The sequence below is a fragment of the Moesziomyces antarcticus genome (assembly GCF_000747765.1).
Source record: "Moesziomyces antarcticus DNA, scaffold: scaffold_v10005, strain JCM 10317, whole genome shotgun sequence".
Taxonomy (NCBI): domain Eukaryota; kingdom Fungi; phylum Basidiomycota; class Ustilaginomycetes; order Ustilaginales; family Ustilaginaceae; genus Moesziomyces; species Moesziomyces antarcticus.
In genome coordinates, this window is record NW_014639005.1 from 263,342 (window position 1) to 282,111 (window position 18,770).

The window sequence follows — 18,770 nt, forward strand, 5'->3', positions numbered from 1 at the left end:
CGTCGTCCAAGCTGCCCTCGCAGCATATCGCAGCTGTCGAGCAGAAATGCATTCTGACCAGCTGCATGCCCGTCATCGACTGCCCTATGAGATCCCAATGCGCGAGGCGATACGATAAGGATAATCCAGCATGATTCTTGGCGCAGCTGAACAGCACGCTCAAATTCGCCGGTCTGAATGCCGGGTTCCACCTTGAAATTGAGCGCCCGCTCGATCTAATCACTGTCCACAGCTCGACACACTGTCTTCTCAGCAAAGCTGACAGGGAGAATGAGCCTATCGGACAGCACTGCCGGTGGCGCTCGAGCGGGGTGGTCATCGCGTGCGCTTGCTTGCTGTCAAATGAAGCTGGGAGGGACGAAGCGGATCGATAGCAAAGCTTGAAAACAAGCTCTGCATGAAAGTGGAACGCGACTGCCGAGGTGGGACCCGCGAAGAAAAAATGACTCGGTGGGTGCTTGGTGGGGCGCAGTGGCGTGCGAGATTGCACCGATGGATAGCCGCCGAGCCGGTTCGCGGAATTGCCCGAACGCACAGCGCCTTTGCCTATATTTACTGCTTCGAGCCGCTACCGTCCCTTCTGCAACCTTGTCCACACACCTCTATCAAGACTGCGCGCTCATCATGCTATCCAACGGACTCAACAGCGAGCTGCCCAAGCCTGGAATGGCGACCGCGGCGCTGCACGCCGACCACCCGGACGCTGCGGTCGATGGCAACTATGCCGTAGCGCCGTCGATCAGCCTCTCGACGACGTTCCGATCGCCGCACCCGAGCTCCGCACACGCCAAGCAGCTCGAAGAGGCAGTCAAGGGCGAGGCGGAGTTCGACATGCAGGATCCTGGATTCCACATCTACTCGCGCTACTCGCAGTCGACCAACATCCGTGCCGAAAAGGTGCTCTCGCAGATCATGAAGGCGCACGCGCTCACCTACAGCTCCGGCCTCTCGGCAGCCCATGCAGCCGTGACGCACTATGCTCCGACGGTGATCGCGATCAAGCGCGGATACCACGGCGTGCACGTGTCGATCCAGCTCTACGCGCGCGGTCGCAACGTCAAGATCATCGATCTCGACGACGATTACCAGGCCGCAATGGCTTCGTCCAACATCAGCGCAGAGGATGGCAAGGACGCGGCTGTGCAGCGCGGTGGGCTGCTCGTTTGGGTCGAGACGCCACTCAACCCAACGGGTGAAGCAAGGGATCTGGCCAAGTACGTCACCAAGGCGAGGGCGGTGGCAGGAGCGCACGTGGTGGTCGACTCGACGTTCGCGCCGCCCCCGCTGCAGGATCCGTTCGCACAGGGCGTGGACATGGTGATGCATTCGGGCACCAAGTACTTTGGTGGACACTCGGACCTGCTGTGCGGCGTGCTGGCGGTCAAGGACAAGAAGGAGTGGGACAGCCTCTGGTCGGACCGCACCTACTTTGGTGCGAACCTGGGCAGCATGGAGGCGTACCTGTTGCTGCGATCGCTGCGCACGCTCACCGTGCGTGTGCAGAAGCAGTCGCAGACAGCCACCAAACTCGCTGCATGGCTCCACTCGCTCGCCACCTCGACCCAAGTATCGCCCGAGGACGAGGCGTTTGCAGGCGCCAAGCTCGTTGCGCGCACCTACCACTCTTCGCTCCAGCCCCGTTCGGACCCCGACGATGTAGTCACCAAAGGCGCCTCTCCCGAAGACCCCACTTTTGACCCGTCGACACAGATGCCTGGTGGTCACACCCCCACCTTCGCCTTCCGAACCACCAAACCCATCTACGCCACCTACATCCCGCACCTCACCACATACTTCACTCCCGCCACCTCGCTCGGCGGCGTAGAGAGCCTGCTCGAACACCGCGTCAAGTCGGACCCCACCGAGGACCCGCGCATCATCCGCGTCTCGGTCGGCCTCGAAGAGTTTGAGGATCTGCAGGCCGACCTGCGCGCTGCCTTCGCAGAGGTCCTCCAGAGGGAGAGCCAGGGTCAGCTCGAGTGAAGCCTCCGCACACAAGCATCACGCCCACGTCGGGCCACTGGTAATACAAGTTTATAAAAGCCGACGAAATACATAGCTGAGGGAGCGATTCTGATAAGCATATGAGAGAACAACGCGGACAAAGGTTTGGACGGAAAAGTCGAGGCGTCCGACACGCGGCGGCGCAGAGCACGCTGAGTGGCGTCGGCGAGATTATAGAGTCGAGCTAGGTGACTGGGAGCGCAGACGAGACGTGTATATCGAGACGAGGGGATAAAGATCAGGCGCTGCCGCGGTGAGCGGACAGGTAGGCGCCAAAGTTCGAGTAGGCGTTGCCGGCGTGAGACGCCGACGAATAAGGCAGCCTGGTGTCGGCCGGATACTGAAGCGGAGGCGCGTGGGTGCCGAGCGAGGCCGAAGACTGGGTGGAAGCAGCAGCGGTCGAATCGACGGGGGCGCCATTCAGGTAGGAAGGCTGATCGGCCGTCGGGGTTGCCGAGACAGACGACATGCTGTAGCGGCTCAAGTGTGCCATGGGTGCCGGCAGCTGTGCAGAGCCATACACGGCCGAACCGCCGTGCTGACCGCCGAATCCGCTCAGCGCAGGAGGCGGGGCGATGGGAAGTGCCGACGCCGCACCGGACGAGCCGCCCAGCAGCTCAGACTGGCCCGCCGACATGTCTGCGTAGGCCGAGCCGCTGAAGCTCGAACGGAGTGCCTGATCGCCCAAGCTGAGCTGACGCGACTGGCGGCGCTGCTCCTCCTCCTTCTTCTGCTTGCGCCACGCCTTGCGCATGTCCTTGAACTCGCTCGGCGAGCGCTTGGGCCCGTGCTTCTGCATGGCGACGTGCGCGTTGAGGTGGTTGAGCGTGCCGTAGCTCTTGGTGCATCCGGCCCAGCTGCACGGATACAGACGCTCGATCTCGTCGTAGCGTCGGCGCGGTCGCTTCTTGCTCGCGCCCGAGTAGCCACCGCCGCCGCCAAAGTAGTGTCCGCCGTAGCCGTGCGAGGGCATGCCGACGTGCGAGCCGGACGACATCATGCTGCCTTCGTTGGTGGGCGCCATGTACGAAAACACCTTGCCCGTCCCCGCTGCGCCTCCGCTGCTCGGATCGGGCATCGACATGCGTCGGTCCTGGTAGTAGTTGTCCAGGTGCGCCGAATCGCCGCCTGGCGTGTAGGGACGCGACTGGGCACCCGCCATGCTGGGCATGGCCGAGCCGTCGGTCGAGCTTTCGTGCGAAGGCGCACTCATGCTCACCGCGCCAAATTGGCCAAACATGCCGTCGGCGGTGTGCGGCCTTGCCGAGCCCGACGCGTTCTCCCAGGCCGCCAGGCCGTGCAAGCGCGGAGGCGCCGGTGCCGGCGTCTCCTCGTAGCGCTCTGCCTGGGAGGCTGAGGCCATGAGCGGACCCGATATCGACGCACGGTGGAAGTACTGCGACATGGCCGGGTGCATACCGTGGCCTTGGTAGTCGTGGTCTTCGTACTGGTTCTGGCCCGCGCCGTATGGCTGGTGAGTGCCAGTCGCACCGGCGGCGTCCTTGTGCCAAGCTTGGTTGTGTTGCGAAGGCGAGGTCTTGACGCTGCTGGCATCCGCGTTACCAACGCTGCCGATGCTCGGAGAGGAGGTTGAGAAGGACGCCCCAAGCGCCGAGATCTGGTGCAGCGAGGGCGTCTCAAAGTGGTAGTTGCTGCTTGCGCTCATCGCCGGCGAAGAGTCACAGGCCGAGCCGGAGGCGGTGGAGGAGAAGATCAAAGAGCCGCTGGCCGTGGTGGCGGTGGGAGGGCTGGAAGGTTGGGCGACGCCGTTGCCAAGCGACTGAGGGTTGAGCTCGAGGAGCAGGTCGGCTCCGAATCGCTCAGGGATGTGATCTAGCAAGCGCTCGGATACGGTCTTGGGGGTGGCACCAGCTTTGAGGTCCGACTCGGTGACAGCGTTGAGGTGGGACGAGAGATTGTTTGCGTCCCAGAAGAAAGAGTGTCGTGCGTCGTGGTGATCGTTGGATGCCGAAGGCCAGAAGATGTTGGCGGCTGGAGACTCGGCCTTGGGCAGGAGTTGTGCTGGCGCGGATTCTTGCTTGGAGGCAAGCATTCGGGCTGACGTGGGGGACGCCTGGCAAGTTTGTTTGCTTCAGGGGTCTCGGATGCCAGTGCGAGGCGATGCAAGGGTGGCCGTAGGTTTCGGCGGGCGATCAAGTTACGCTGGTCGGGAGCACGAGGAGCGCTGTGCGGTGGCGGCTATTGCGCGATGGGCACGGGATGCAGGCTCCTTGATTGGGATGCAAGCAGGGCGATGTGCTGCACGCAGGTCGAGCGAACCGTGCGACCGAGGTGCGCCGAGACAAACAAAGCGGGGCAGAGGGGCGTCAGGAGCCAGGCTGCACAGCCGATGTGATTGCAGAAGCGGTCCGAGCGGCGCCTACTGTGGAAGCCCAATGGTTGCCTGGACAGGCAGGACTTTGGCAGGGTGGGAAGATGCGAAGATGTGGCGGGATGGTCGGGAGCAGGTGTATGTGACGAGGTCGGAAGATGGTCCTAGGGGTCAGGATGGAAGCTGCGAACGGACACGAACGTTGGTCGAGCACAGATGGGAGGAAGGGTGTTCAAGGGGGGCCATAGGGTCGGCTTGGAAGAAGGCTCCGACTATATCAAGGGCAAGGGCATGTTCGGAAGACACAGGAGGGTGGACGCGCGGGCTAGGCGGCGAGTGATGGGGCGGATGAGGAGTGAGGCCAAGCTCTCTGGTGGACAGGCGCATCAAGCATGAGAGTGGCACTCGGAAACGTCACTTGGCTGTCTGTGTCCGTCGGCGGAGGCATGCAGTGCGGCGGAGTGGCTGCTAAGCGAGATTGCACAATCACAGGATGCGCCTGAGCCGACCCAAGGGAAGGGAGGGAAGGGGGGGGGGGGCGACGAGTGCAGAAGGGTGTCTACGCACGGCGGCATGGCAGCGGCCAAGGCGAAAGCGATGAGGGTTCGGCGAGATAGGGTTGCGCATGAAGCGCGGTGGCCGGCATAGAGAGACAGGCTGAGCGGCCGTTCGATTGGGCTTGGCAGGCGTGCGGCGACCAGGCGGCCAGCCAGCCGGCGAAGGAGCGAGGCGGCGGCGGCTGTTGTATTGAGCGGAACGCGCGCCGTCGCAGGGCCGTCGCAGGGCCCTCGACTGGTTCTGCAAGCATGGGGCCGACGACGGGTGAAAGAAGCCGAGTGAGACCTTGGAGCCAGACCTCCTCTCAGACCTCTCCGGAGGCCAAGCGAGAAGGGCGTAGGAGTAGAGTAAGAGAGCAGAGACAGAGAGACTTGCCGAGGTAGCGGGCGCATACAAGAGCGGTGGGAGGCGAGTACCAGTATGCAGTCAAACAGCGCACATGCATTAGTCGAATGCGACTCTCCGACCGAATGCCATCCATCGCCTGTTGAACGCAACGTTCCCAGCCGCAGGCGAAAAAAAGAGAGTCGAAATAAATAAAAAATTCAATTAATCGGTTTCTGCAGAGGAGGAGTTCCGCTGCTTCGGCTGAATTAGGAAGGACCGTCCATCGTCGTTTTGAGGCGCCCGAGGTGGAGTTGAAGCCGCTGCTGTCGAGTGGATGCAGCTGCAGGCTGGTGCGTGAGAGCGGCTGCATCTCGACTGCACCGAGTTGTGGTACAGTCAATGGTGCATTTGCAGTGCAGCCAGGCATCAGCAGAGTCTGGCAGCAGTTGCGCTCGTTCGACTTTGCTGGTGGCAGCCGCCGCGTCGTGAATAGCGTCGGTCAAAACGAAGAGAAAGGCGGTTCAGCCGGCTCTTCGAACGAGCACGCAACCGGCGCGTTGCCCTCGCACCAAGCGACACAATGGGTCCGCCAGTGTGGCGAAACCGATCCACATGCGCCTTGTAGATACCCTATGCCCATGGATGATGGTGAGAGCCGCTCGTGGTCTCCAGGGCAGCCAATCTGGTGCGCTCGCACGATACAACGATTGTATGAAAGGAGCCGGCTGTCTCAGCCTTCTTCGAGGCGACGATCACAGGCGGATGTGCCGCGCCGAACTGGCTTCACCCGCGACTGCGCGTACAGGCGACCCGCAGCGTCACGTTGGTCGGCCCAACCGACCTGGGAAATGCGAGACGAGGCCAAGGCGAGGCGAGTCGGGTCGAGGCGAAGCGGCTGATGCCCAGCTGAGTGGCGGCCTCTCTCGAGCTCAGCCGACGGAAAGCGTTGCGGCTTGCGTGACACTGCTCCGGTGCCGTATTTTGGGCGTTGGTGGGCAAAAGAGCTGCTCGGATGCCGGCAGCTTTCAATTTTGGCTCTCACACTCTCTCACGCTGTCTGATTTTTATTTTGCATTTTTTTTTTTCATGGGGTGCAAGCAACCTTGCTTGACGGCAGTTGACTTTGGCGACGGAAATGCATCGAAGTGGAGCAGGTTCTAGAAAGCAGAGCGGCTCAAGTCAAGTCGAGGTCAGCGAGTCCGCAACCCTGGGCCCCTCTTTGCAGTTGCAGCCGTGATCGTCGGCGCGGCCAATCCGAGACTCAGACAAGCTGACCCACAACGAGCCAGAGTCGGTGACGTGCTTGTTGATTGTCCCCTTGCCGCCACTCACCGTATGGCGACTCTCGTGCACTGCACCGGGTGCATGTAGCCCAAGGAACGCTCCAAACACTTGCGATCCTGCTCGACCCCATTTGACCACACCAACTACAATCGCTGCTGCAAGTCTGGCTGCTATGCGGCATGGTTGGCGTCGTCAATCGCAATGCTGCCGGCCAAAGCGCAGAGAAGGAATTGTCCGAGCACGGTATGGGGTCGAGGAAGCCATGGCGGTGCGGCGGCAGTGCAGGTACAGTAGCCCGAGTGACTGCACAGCTGGGGCGCAAGCAAAGCAGGGTGACACAGCTTTGGTACGCATGAAATTGATCCGACTCAGCTGCAGCTGTGCAGCCTCGGGTGGGGCCCAAGCGAGCCTCTGAGCCCTCCTCGGCCAACTGCACAAGAGTCTCGACCTCCCAAACTTGATTCTTGCCTTTTTCTCCTCAGCCCCCGATCGGCGTCTGGCCGTTGCATCCCAGTTCCTCGCCCGCCGCTTCTTTCGGAGCGGCTTCTAATTCGGGCCTCCTCCTCCTCCTCCTCCTCCTCCTCCTCCTCCTTCTGGCTCCGAACATCCGTCAGTTCGTGAACATGACCCCATCTTCGACCGCGGTTCGCTTCGTGCGCGCAAAGGAGGCAAGATGCGGCGTGAGCACAGAGAGCCAGCGTGTGACAGCAAAAGGATCGGCTTGATATCCGCGTGATGCGCTTCTGCGGCTGCCGACTCCAGTCGTGGAAGCCCGGCCTGGTCAGCCGTCATTGCAGGCACGTTGTCGTCGGCTTGGCACTCGCCGACAGCGTTCCCAGGCTCGATCGTCGGTGCGTACAAGGGGACCAAGGCTCTGGGATCTCCGGCGTCACCGCGCGACGGCGTGCCCATTCTGCGCGACGGCCTCGTTCCCACAACCAACGTCCCTTTCAATCAACCGGCTTGACCCAACGAGGGCGGCTGCGCATCTGCAGTCGAGTCTCTCCGCTTCTTTGCATGAGGTGTGGCGGCCGCGCTTCCACTCGAAAAAAATCTGCAATTTCCCTCGAGCTGACTGATGCATGGAAGCCCCCACTGCAGGAGGCGCACGGCCAACTGCATGTGTCCGTCGCTGCTTTGCTTCCTCCTCCAGCAAATGAGCTTTTTGCAACAGCTGCCAAGCTCCAAGCTCCGAGCTTCGACGGTCGGAACGAGAATCCAGCGAGCATCTCGAGTCTGAGCCCCGTGATTGGCCTGGCGCGAGCGCGTTTATCAGATCTTGGCCCTCTCTGCACCCGGGCATCTCTCACGCATCGTACCTCCGGCGGGCAACCCACCGATTCGCCGAGATGAGATGATGCCATCCTCCGCCAACGGTTGCCCCGACTTGCGCAGTGCCAGCGCATCGCCGCCAGGATCCGACAGCTCCGCCAGCGATTCGCGCGGCTCGGTCTCGAACCGGTCTCTCCATTGTTCTGCCAAAGGTTCGAGGGCAACGTTGTCGAAAGTTGCGACTAGGATTGCTGGACGGTCTTATCCAAAGTGCGCAAGTGCGATTAGGCAGTGGTTCTGCCGGCTTTCAACACTCTCTTCTACGGACTCCGGGTCAGGTCGAGGGAAGAGACGGCGCTGAGCAAACTGCCCTTTTTTACCCGAGATCTCCTTGGCCTCGCGTCTGCGGAAATCCAGACTCGCGCTGTACACCTATGTCGGTGGCGGTCTCGGCGTCCGCGGTCTCGAGCGCCTGTTGGCGTACAGCATCGCGCCTTGACAGCCGCACAATCTTGGTATTCGTGCACCGCACCAGTCGCCTTGGATGCGGGGAAGCGATCCAACTTGCCGCATCGTCCAATCGGATTCGCTCTGCCATCGACGAATCAGCATTCGCATTCGCATTCGCATTCGCATTCGCATTCGCATTCGCATTGGCCTTGGCCGACACTACCGGTGACATCTCGTCTGCTGTCACCTGCCCTAGCATGCTTGAGATTGGGCTAGCGGTGTTGGACCTGCATCCTGCGTGAGCGGCTCTCGCCTGCAGCATGTGTTTGTCTAACTCAGAGTCCTCTTTGTCTCGGCTTGCTCGCTAGCGTCCGCCACCCAAGCAGTGCCACTCGAGGGACCCAGCTGGAGTTGGAGTCAAATCTGGCGTCGTCTAGTCCGAAAGCGCTATCTAGTCTCTGTTCCTGCTGATCTCGCAATGCTCCCTCTCTCTCGGATTAGCCGGAACTCACGAGATAAATCGCTCCACCGCGTCGGCGCCACAGCCGCTCTGCATCACCGTAAAGCGCCGATACGCCGACAATCGAAAGGCTCCGAGCTCTTGCCCTTGCTCCCCCCCGTCATCAGCCGCCGGTTCGAGCCGGTGCTTCCGGTAGCTATCGTTAGCTGCACTCCAACCCGGAGCCCACAATACTGAATCCGCCAACGTGTCGTCGTGCGTGGCCCACGTTGGCGAAGCCGGAGGCACGCTTCGCCCGCTAGCCTAACCCACTTGGCTCCCCCTTTGTTCCCGCAAGTTGCATGGCACAGCGCAGCTTGCGTCTCAATGCAATCCTTCCGCACGACTTCAACCGATCGGGTGACAAAGATCGCGATTGCAAAGATTCGTGCCGCCAGGCACGGATCGGGGTGGCAAAAGGGTATAGAAGCCAAAGGACAGCAGCGAGTAGACCAGACCGCCTAGGTGTTTCTTTCTCAGCAGTCGTATGCTCGGCCCCCAACGAGGATTTTCACATGAGTACGCGGCATGGCCGCCGTCTGTCGCACAAGGTCAGTACGAATCACCACATTCTGCGTCGACTCACCGTGGTTGGAGGTGCTTGATGATCGTGCAGATAGCCTTGGAGGCTAGAGTGAAGATGGTGTCGAGTGCGAGGTAGCGTGACGAGGTGTCATGACCAGAGATCTCGCCGAGCGATGCAGAGAGCAAATCATAGTGGTTGGCATGAAGGCCAGTGAGTCCGGACAACCGAGACGACCGTGGCGACGAGGAAGGAGCAAAGACGACAGGCCTCTTGGTGAAGGAGGGTACGGCCCGCGTCAATGGCGGCGATAGAGTGGGAAAGGGATGCCGATGATGGTGATGCGCAAAGCAAGATTCTGACGAGCGCTGAGCGCGCTTCACATCACCTTGGCGCGTTTGCTCTCAGCCTCGTGATCGCCCTCCTCGTACTGAGCCTCGTCTTCGTTCTCGTCGTCTTCGTCGGCGTGCAGCCGCTTGAGTTGCGGATGAGACTGCGCCGCCGTCGATGCTCCCAATGCCGACGCATCATCCTGCTGGTACTCGTCGTCGTCCTGCTCTTCAGTGTACTCGAGGATCTGCTCCTCGTCCGTCGCTGTACAGCAAAAGGGTTCACCCGGGAAAGTCAGCCTTGACGCTCGCTGTGCGCTCCATGGCATCCGAGGGTCAAACTCACCTTGCCAAATGTGTGGCTCGTGGCCGTTGGCTTCCCCATTCGTTGAAACGGCACCCACCGCGGCGCCACCTTCGGCGGCTGCGTCTTCCCCAGCCGAGTGTTGCGGCGCTTCATCCAGTTCGTCCTCCTCTCCGTCGGAAGCGTCGTCATAGGTCGTGTAGAAAGTTTGCTCCGCTTCCGGGTCGAAGCCGCCCGCCTCGGTTTCGTAGGCTTCCTCTCCCTCTTCCTCCTCGTACCACTCCTGCTCTTCACCCTCGTACGCAGCCTCTTCATCCTCTTCCTCTTCGTACGCCTCCTCTCCGTACGCAAGCGCTTCCTCTGCCTCGTCCCCGCCGCCCTCCTCTCCAATGCCCACCGCCTCCCCGGTGCCCTCTTGCCCTTCGTCGTCGCCATCTTCTGGCTCTTCTTCGAAGTGGGCAGTGCGAGGTTCTGCCTCTCCTTCGCCTTCCTCCTGCACTTCCTCTTCGCCTCCGCCTCCACCTTGCTCTTGCTCTGCATCTCCTGCTCCGTCTTGATGCTCCTCTGCATGACCCTGGGCTACCTCGCCTACGTGCGACGATTCGTCGAGCTCATCCTGCTCGTCGAGCGCCTCTGACGAAGCCATGTCCAAAACGACAGGATGCGGCTGATTGGTGCCGCTGGCATCAGCAATGAAGTCTACGGCGTCGCCACGAGCAATTGAAGCGGCTTGATCGGGGTCATCGGCGCCGTGACCACTCTTGTTTTGGTGTCGAGGAGGTTCAACGGGCGCCTGCGAGGCATCTTGCTCGCTCTCGGCTGCTGCAGGGGTACCGTTTGCATGAGATTGCTGCGTTTCCGGATCATTACTCGCAGCTCCGGCCGGGCCGCTTTCTCCTGTTGACAAACCAGGAGTTACGACTGGAAACGCTTCGTCTTTGGCGATTGCCGCGTTGTGCGGCTCAGCAGTGTCCGCCTCGGCTTCGGAATCATCGCTTTCGTGCTGCAGCTGATGACCAAGGAGCCCGGCAACCTGCTGCGCAAGATCGTTGTACTTTGTGATGAACCTCGGACGTTCTGAGACTTCGATGTGCAGACTGGTTGCAAGTCCGAGTCCACTGTGCAGCTGCCCAAGATCGTCCAGGGTGATCTCGCGACAGTAAAAGTTGTCCTCCGAGATTTCGAGGTCCAAGTCGGGAAAGGCCAGATGAAGCTCTTGCGACTCGTCGAGAAAGTCTCCGAGCGCGCTCTTCTCCCTCAGACCTGCAAAGAAGCTGTCCAGCGGCTGCCAGAGCACGTCTTGCTTCATTTCGAGCGCAGGCGCCTCGATCTGCAGCAGCTCTTCTTCCGCGTGCTCCCCTTGGTCGCCGCCTTGCGCAGCGTCTGGCGCAGCAAGGTACGCAGCAATCTCGGTGGCGGGCCATACCACAAAGTCCTGCCCGTTGAAGTTGACTCGCACGGCTCCGACGCTCTGGTACTCCATCTGCTCGTAGCCTTGTTGGGCGTCGTTCTGACCACCGAGGTCGCCGTCTTCCGCCACGTTGACCGATTGCGCTCCCTCTTCAGCGCCTTCAAGCTGATCGAGCTCCTCCTCTTCCCTCTCCTCTGGGTCATTTGCTGGTGTTGAGGAGACACCAACGTTGAGCTGCTCTTGTGCCAAGGGCGCACCAATGCCGTGATCTTCCAGGCTTTCGTGCCGATGTTCTTGCGAGCCGTCTGGTATCTTGGAGCTCTGCTCGTGGCCGCTTATCAAAGGGCTGGCTGGTCGGACGGATGCGGAGACAAAGGATGGATACACGCCTGTCGCTTCGCTCGAAGGTGGCGAGAAGATGGTGGATCCGACAAGCGATGCAGCTTGTTCAGCCGCTCCGGCTTTTTGCGAGAAAGCTTGCGGGAAAGCAGAGATCGAAGCGGTGACAGGTGCATCTTCCATGTACGAAGAGGAGGACTGTGTAGGCAACGCTAGCTCAGCCTGCGTCGTAATTGCTTCGCTCTGCTGGTGCAGGTCGGCGGTGTCATGAAAGTCGATGTCGAGACTCGCCTTGTCTTCCGACCCATGCTGGCCGGAAGCGATCGATCCGATTACGACGTCGCTTCCGGCATCCTCCATGACCTCTTCATGGCTGGATTGCGGGAGGGCATCCGCACCGTGAGGCTCCATCTCGTAGTCGAAATCAGGGTCTTCGTCCATCTTGAACGGTGTGACGCGCGCGCGCTGGCAATGGCTCAAAGACGCTGAAACCGACGCTCTTGTTGACTTGATGATGTGGAGCAGCGATGTGTGCAAGCAGCAGATCCTGGATTGCCAGAAGATGTGGATGAATGGTAGAATGAGCGAAGGCAACTCAGCAACGCGTGCTGAAGTGTGATTTCGCCTCACGCGTGTCCGTGGAGGAAATCCGTGCGCGCTGCGCCACTTCATTCCGCTCTTCGCAGCCCAACCTAATCTCAAAGAAACGCAGCTGCGCAACCCAGCTCGCCTCGCATTGGCCTCGCATAGCGCAACTGCAGACTCTTCCTGCTCAGGCCAACGACGCAACGACTTAGAACAGGGACGATGCAAAAGGGTCTTTCCACCTTTGCAGAGCCGAATCGGACAACGATCTAGATTACAGGTGGGGAGGGAGAGGGGGGCAGTTTGATATTTCCGAGGCCGTCCATTGCTCGATCAGGCCGAGACAATGAGCGAGGCACAACCCATGCCCGTGCCGACGCACATCGAGGTGACGATGAGCTTCTTGCCGCCCTGGCGCTTGGCCTCGGCAAGACCGGTGGCGATCTGGCGGGCACCGGTGGCACCGAGAGGGTGGCCCATGGCAATGGCACCACCGACCGGGTTGACCTTCTTCTTGTCGATGCCGAGGTGCTCGACCGAGAAGAGAGCCTGCGAGGCGAAGGCCTCGTTGATCTCGAAAATGTCAATGTCGTCCTTGGTGAGGCCGGTGAGCTCGAACAGACGCGGGATGGCGTAGGCGGGGCCGACACCCATGATGTTGGGGGGCACACCAACCACGGCACACGTGACAAACTTGCCGATGATGGGCAGGCCGTGCTTCTTGGCGGCGCTGCGGCGAGCGAGCAGGACCGAGGCGGCACCGTCGCTGACCTGCGAGGCGTTACCGGCGTGCGTGAATCCGTCCTTGGCAAAGGCGGGCTTGAGCTTGCCGAGCGACTCGACAGTGACGCCCTCGCGGATGCCGTCGTCAGCATCGACGGTGCGCTCGTTGCCATCGTCGTCGGTGTACTTGACGGTGACGATCTCGCTCTTGAACTTGCCCGCCTTCTGTGCGGCGGCGGCGCGAGAGAACGACTCGGCGGCAAAGGTGTCCTGCTTCTGGCGGTTGATGTTGTACTTCTTGGCCACGTTCTCCGAGGTGATACCCATGGGCATCATGCAGTCGGCTGCCTCCTCGTTCTCCATGACGGCGTCCGACATTTTGGCGGGCATCACACCGGCACCGTAGTTGAGCGTCATCGACTCAACACCAGAGCCTGTGAGTCCAAAGGATTGTCAGGAAGCGCGAATGAGATGGTTCGGGTCAGTACGCTCGAGTCTATCAACGGCCCACTTCCTGGGGAGTGCACTTACCAATGCCGATGTCGATCTGGCCAAGCGCGATCTGGTTAGCAATCTGGTTGACGGCAGCCAGACCGGACGAGCACTGTCGGTTCAAGCTGTTGCAGCCGGCAGTGTTGGGGATGCCAGCCCAGAGCGAGCCCATGCGCGCCTGGGTGGAGCCACCACCGGGGGCGAGCACGGTGCCGACGGCAACGTCCTCAATCAGCTTGGGGTCGATCTTGGACTCGGCAATGACACCCTTGAGGGTCCAGCCGAGCATCTCCTCGGGAGCGCACTGCGCGAGACCGCCCTTCTTGGCCTTGGTGATGGCGGTACGCAGGGCCGAGACAATGACGACTGCGGTTACAAAGTAGTTCCAGGAGGTATCGAAGCAGATCCAGGAGAGATGGGGAAAAGGGGAGTTTGAATGCCAAGAAGCAGAACAAGCAAGATGTGAGCGACTGCCCACGTCGTTTCTACTCGCATCGGAGGCGGCCGTTCGTGCAGACGAAGGCTGGCTGTGGCATTCTACTCACCATCGTCGTCGTGCTCGGCGAGGATGTTCTTCTTTCCGTGGCGTTGCTGGGCGGCAGACATTTTGAAGGTGAGAGAGATGCACAAGAAGGTGTGTACCGGGATTCAACGGGTATGAAGGTGGCGTAAGGGCGAAGTGGGATCACGAGCGAAATACAGGTGAGCGTGGTCGGTGGACAAGTGGCTCGACGACGAGATCCGACCTTAAGAAGGACGCGGGCCGGTCAGCTTGCGGGGCAGCTGGCCAGGGGAAGCCGGCAGGCTGGCCCGACTCTTTGCTGGGTTGAGGAGGACCGGCAGCGTTTTGGCCCTGCAGCGTCCGGTCCAGAGGCATCTCGATCCGGCAAGCCTTCGCGGGCCTTGGGCGGCGGAGGCGTGTATGCGCAGCACCAGCAGCAGAGAGAGGGGGCCGAGCGCGCGCCTGTACTGCGCTTCGGGCGGAGCGCGCATGCGGAGTTGCTGGCCTGGCGCAGTCACTCAGCCACATTGGTGGCTCAGCCTGGAGTGCAGACTCCACCACCTTCGATCGTGACACTGGGATTGTGCGCCTGCGTGTGAAAGCCCGGCTAAGTCTCACTCTTCCGGCCCGATCCGTGCGGGGCTACAACCGAAGGCCAGGTCCAAAATCGGCAATATCTCCAATCTGACAACCAATTTTCCCCCGATTCCGATTGACCACTCACCAAATGCATTGATTGGCGACTTCACTCACTCTAACATCAACGGATTTTTTTCCGCGACGCGTTGGTGCGCCGTCTGGCGCGCCGCAGTCCAACACCTGATCGTCTGCGCCACCTTCGGTCAGCTGAGTCCGTATGTCCAGACCTGTGCTGAGCGTGGCGACGGAAGCTTGATGGCACAAGGTTGCAATGGCAAGCTGCCTGGTGGAGCAAAGAGGTCAACATCTTACGACTGTATGATGCATCTTGGATAAAAAAAAAAGGGGGTTCGAGCACACACGACAAGCAGCGGGCGGATATGGTTAACCGGATAGGTTTCGACTATAGGAACCATAGTCAGAGCTAGAAGTACAGGGACAAAAGAGAAAAAAAGGCCACGACAAAAAAGCGGAGGGGGGACCAAAGGCTAGCTACCAGCAACATGAGAGCGTATATCGGCGATCAAAAGGGAGGATGAGGAGGAGAGGACGAGAGCCACACCTGCTTAGGTGCGCTCGCCGCGGAGTCGGCGGGCAAGGGCAATGTCCTTGGGCTGGATGGTGACACGCTTGGCGTGGATGGCAGCCAGGTTGGTGTCCTCGAAGAGCGAGACGAGGTAGGCCTCGGCCGACTCCTGGAGAGCCATGACGGCGCTCGACTGGAAGCGGAGGTCGGTCTTGAAGTCCTGGGCGATCTCGCGGACGAGGCGCTGGAAGGGGAGCTTGCGGATGAGCAGCTCAGTCGACTTCTGGTAGCGACGGATCTCACGGAGAGCGACGGTACCGGGGCGGTAACGGTGGGGCTTCTTGACACCACCGGCCGAGGGGGCCGACTTGCGGGCGGCCTTGGTGGCGAGCTGCTTACGCGGGGCCTATTGTGCGTTGCAAGGGATAGCAGAGGGTCAGCGACTGCGATATGGCGTAGAGGGGTGCGGACTGGACTAGACTAACCTTGCCACCGGTGGACTTGCGGGCGGTCTGCTTGGTACGAGCCATTGTGAAGGATGAAGTTGTGCTGGTACTGGTGTACGAGGCGAAGAGAGATGTGGAGATGATGGAAACGAGGTCTGGATGGCCGGGCAAGGAGGATGCTTATATTTGAATCGGATCAAGGCGCCCACGACCGGCGGAGTGTAGCAGTGCGGGCCAGCAGGCGGGACTCGACTGCGCTCTGACTTGGGCTGCGACTGCGACTGCGCCTGCAGCTGGCCAAGCGAGCCGACACATGCGCGCACCCTGACAACTCTGCTGCCTTGAGGCGCCAGGCGGAATCTCTGGGCCTGCCTTCAGCTTGTTGAGCCGAGTGGAGCCATTGTAGCCACGGAAGAAACCACGGGGCGGAGGCCTCGGTGCCAACTGTGACGCAGCACTGGAGCTGCCCTCGTCCCAATCACGCCGACGTGCATGACGAAATGTGCTGGTGGTCGCGCCTGCAAATTCGTGCTGCCACGGGCGGTGGGGCGAGATCAACCTCGTTTCTGCGCCGCGAAAAGGCCAACCCTCGCATTCCTGACCGGAATTGTGCACTTGGACCCTGACGAATCGGCCTGCCCTGCCCGAGTTCATGCGCCAATTTCCAAAAAAGCTAACAATTCCAGACGCGTTGCCCAAACTGCGGGGTGGAGGCTGGGCGAAAGTCGAGCCGTGATCTGCCTGCCACGTTGCCACGCGACACGGAAACACCGTGTCCGGATCATCATTATTAACGCCAGTTCGCGTCGCCTGAGCCCCACGAGGCAAAATGCAGGGCCATCAACCGGCCTCGTCTTCTCTATTGCTGGCTAGCGAGTTGCTTTTCCGCACCAAGCCTGGGCCCAGGCTACGCTTCTCCCCTCTTGCGAAGGATATGAGAATCCACAAGGCTCTTTCTCGAGTATGAGGAGCTCCAATTCTCTCAGGGCGAACAGCATCAAAGATCATCATTCGAATGTCTCTACTTGCATGGCCCTTTGCTGAGCTTGTGTAGCGCCATGATGGGCGTTTGACTCTGATCGTAGATGGCGTGCACCGAGCAAGAAAGAGCACGGAGTTTTTGGCGTTCATGGGCAGGCAAAGGCGATCAAGGGCACGGAGTTTTCTTGGTGCCCTTCCCGTATCGCAGCGTGCTCGATCCAAAATTGATCCGAGCCCGGGTTATTTTCTCCGCCTGGCTTCTTGTCAGCCAGGCCCTCAATCTCACTTCCGCGATTGAGCGGCCCGCCAGCCTGCTTGCCGATTCCAACCGCAATTCCAGTTCTTGATTTTGGTGCGCGGGTGATTCGCGGGCCAGGCGGTTGAATTCTTCAGGCAGCGGCAGTGCGGCCACGAAAGCGGCAGGAGCGCCCGTCAATGTCAAAAGCTCCAATTTGGGCGCGCATGTCTCGAGCTGACACGCGTCGGGCTGCCTCCACAAGGGCATCAGGCCCGAGAAAAAAAATTCAGGGCCGCCCGGCATTCAAGCGAGGCAGAGGATTCTGCGGCGGCGGCGGAAAGAAAATTGTTAGACTCGTCATGCAGGTCGAAGCCGGTCCTCGGACCCACAACACGGGGCCGGGTCTGAGCTCAGATGCGCCCTGGATTTTCCGTGCAGAGGGCTCAGCTGGCCAGCTCGCCAAATCGGCGCGCCGCTCGCGGACTGCCTTGATTGATTGGGCCTCGCGTGCCACACCCGTCGAAATCGTGCAAATCAGGTGGCAGGGTGGAGCGAGAGAACGGCGTAAGCCCAATCCTGGTTCCCGTCTGGTGGCCGCCCGTGGGCTCAACCCCGTCATTTTTTCGAGCCCGGCTTCGGCTGCGCAGCAGCATCAGCTGCACGCCCCGCCTTGTCTGATTCTCTGCCCTTCTGCCCGTGTGGGCCGGGCCGCAGCTTGGTGTGGCAGCACCCGAGTCTCGAGTCAAACGCCCGTTGATGCGGCGTGTCCGCTCGTGCGATGGCGCAGTCACAGAGTCTGTGGACCTGGCCCCTGCCGCTGTAGCCCTTCGCCTGACGTGGGTGTGTCCGCGCAGCTTGCCCCTCCGCCGCCGCTTGAGGCCGCCCAGGAGCCGACCGCCCTTTGCCGATCCCAGCAGGCCCAATCCGACTTTTCATACAAATACAGACCACCGAGCCGGCGTAATTCCCCTTTCCAATCATCATCCATCTCATCTCTTCAAGAGTCCGCTCAACAGCTCAACAACACCTCTCCCCTCCCACCACCAACCACACTACACTTTTATCAATATGTCCGGACGAGGAAAGGGCGGCAAGGGTCTCGGCAAGGGTGGTGCCAAGCGTCACCGCAAGGTAAGTCTTCACACGGCATTGGCGCATCTCTTATCGTCTCGACCATCGCGCTGACTTTGGCCCGCATCTGTTGCACCTGTTCCCTTCTAGATCTTGCGAGACAACATCCAGGGTATTACCAAGCCCGCTATCCGCCGTCTCGCGCGTCGTGGTGGTGTCAAGCGTATCTCGGGTCTGATCTACGACGAGACCCGCGGTGTTCTCAAGCTCTTCCTCGAGTCGGTCATCCGCGACTCGGTCACCTACACTGAGCACGCCAAGCGCAAGACCGTCACCTCGCTCGACGTTGTCTACGCTCTCAAGCGCCAGGGCCGCACCCTCTACGGTTTCGGTGCCTAAACAGGCATTGCGCCTTCCACTCTCTACTCTGTTGTCGTTTCGTTCCTGGCGTTGCCCTCTGTACTTCTAGCATTTCCGATATGCCCGCCCGTTGCGGCAGTCTTTTCTCTCTGACGCCCAGCCCATGGTAATTTCGACATTTTACTCCCTGTACATCTCTGCTTATATGGTGTGCGTTTGTGCTTTGATGAATGCTCGGCTTTGCGCTGCCCCTCGCACGCGATGGTCCAGTGTCGGTTGGCAGTGCCAGCTCAGCTACACCCTTTCGTCGTGATCAGGGGGATGAGGTCATCCTCGGGCCTATGTTTTGGATGGCTTGCTCCGATGTGAGATCGGATATCGGAGCAGGCGACTTGCTATTGGGTAGCGGCAGGCAAGGCTCAGTTGGAGAAGTGCTGTAGAGGCCTCGCACGATCGAGGACACGATTCGTCCCTGCTTCTCTGTGCTTCGATGGTGACAGTCTGGCGAGGCGATCGACTCACGGACTCTGTCGCTCATGTGGATTCGGGCTCAGTCAATGGGGTTCTGGCCAACT

General features: G+C 60.6%; 7 protein-coding genes across 7 annotated transcripts; 3 read left to right on the forward strand and 4 right to left on the reverse strand.

The window, feature by feature from the left end:
* Positions 1–624: 624 nt before the first annotated feature.
* On the forward strand, positions 625–1,983 carry PAN0_005c2567 (cystathionine gamma-synthase; the record flags this gene model as incomplete). The annotated part of the gene is made up of 1 exon (XM_014801808.1): positions 625–1,983. One exon carries the CDS (start codon positions 625–627, stop codon positions 1,981–1,983), a length of 1,359 nt encoding a protein of 452 aa, XP_014657294.1.
* A 259-nt stretch (positions 1,984–2,242) lies between these two features.
* PAN0_005d2568 (uncharacterized protein) lies at positions 2,243–4,057 on the reverse strand (the record flags this gene model as incomplete). Its single annotated transcript, XM_014801809.1, has 1 exon — positions 2,243–4,057. The coding sequence occupies one exon, from the start codon at positions 4,055–4,057 to the stop codon at positions 2,243–2,245; it is 1,815 nt and encodes a 604-aa protein (XP_014657295.1).
* Positions 4,058–6,684: 2,627 nt separating this feature from the next.
* On the forward strand, positions 6,685–7,472 carry PAN0_005c2569 (uncharacterized protein; the record flags this gene model as incomplete). Its single annotated transcript, XM_014801810.1, has 3 exons — positions 6,685–6,795; positions 6,988–7,118; positions 7,268–7,472. The coding sequence occupies 3 exons, from the start codon at positions 6,685–6,687 to the stop codon at positions 7,470–7,472; spliced, it is 447 nt and encodes a 148-aa protein (XP_014657296.1).
* Positions 7,473–7,777: 305 nt separating this feature from the next.
* PAN0_005d2570 (uncharacterized protein) lies at positions 7,778–12,073 on the reverse strand (the record flags this gene model as incomplete). Its single annotated transcript, XM_014801811.1, has 5 exons — positions 7,778–7,970; positions 8,158–8,514; positions 9,313–9,519; positions 9,681–9,843; positions 9,925–12,073. The coding sequence occupies 5 exons, from the start codon at positions 12,071–12,073 to the stop codon at positions 7,778–7,780; spliced, it is 3,069 nt and encodes a 1,022-aa protein (XP_014657297.1).
* A 477-nt stretch (positions 12,074–12,550) lies between these two features.
* On the reverse strand, positions 12,551–14,038 carry PAN0_005d2571 (thiolase; the record flags this gene model as incomplete). The annotated part of the gene is made up of 3 exons (XM_014801812.1): positions 12,551–13,374; positions 13,472–13,798; positions 13,978–14,038. The coding sequence occupies 3 exons, from the start codon at positions 14,036–14,038 to the stop codon at positions 12,551–12,553; spliced, it is 1,212 nt and encodes a 403-aa protein (XP_014657298.1).
* Positions 14,039–15,139: 1,101 nt separating this feature from the next.
* On the reverse strand, positions 15,140–16,199 carry PAN0_005d2572 (histone H3; the record flags this gene model as incomplete). The annotated part of the gene is made up of 3 exons (XM_014801813.1): positions 15,140–15,505; positions 15,585–15,724; positions 15,869–16,199. The coding sequence occupies 3 exons, from the start codon at positions 16,197–16,199 to the stop codon at positions 15,140–15,142; spliced, it is 837 nt and encodes a 278-aa protein (XP_014657299.1).
* A 1,633-nt stretch (positions 16,200–17,832) lies between these two features.
* On the forward strand, positions 17,833–18,234 carry PAN0_005c2573 (histone H4; the record flags this gene model as incomplete). Its single annotated transcript, XM_014801814.1, has 2 exons — positions 17,833–17,895; positions 17,986–18,234. The coding sequence occupies 2 exons, from the start codon at positions 17,833–17,835 to the stop codon at positions 18,232–18,234; spliced, it is 312 nt and encodes a 103-aa protein (XP_014657300.1).
* Positions 18,235–18,770: the final 536 nt, after the last annotated feature.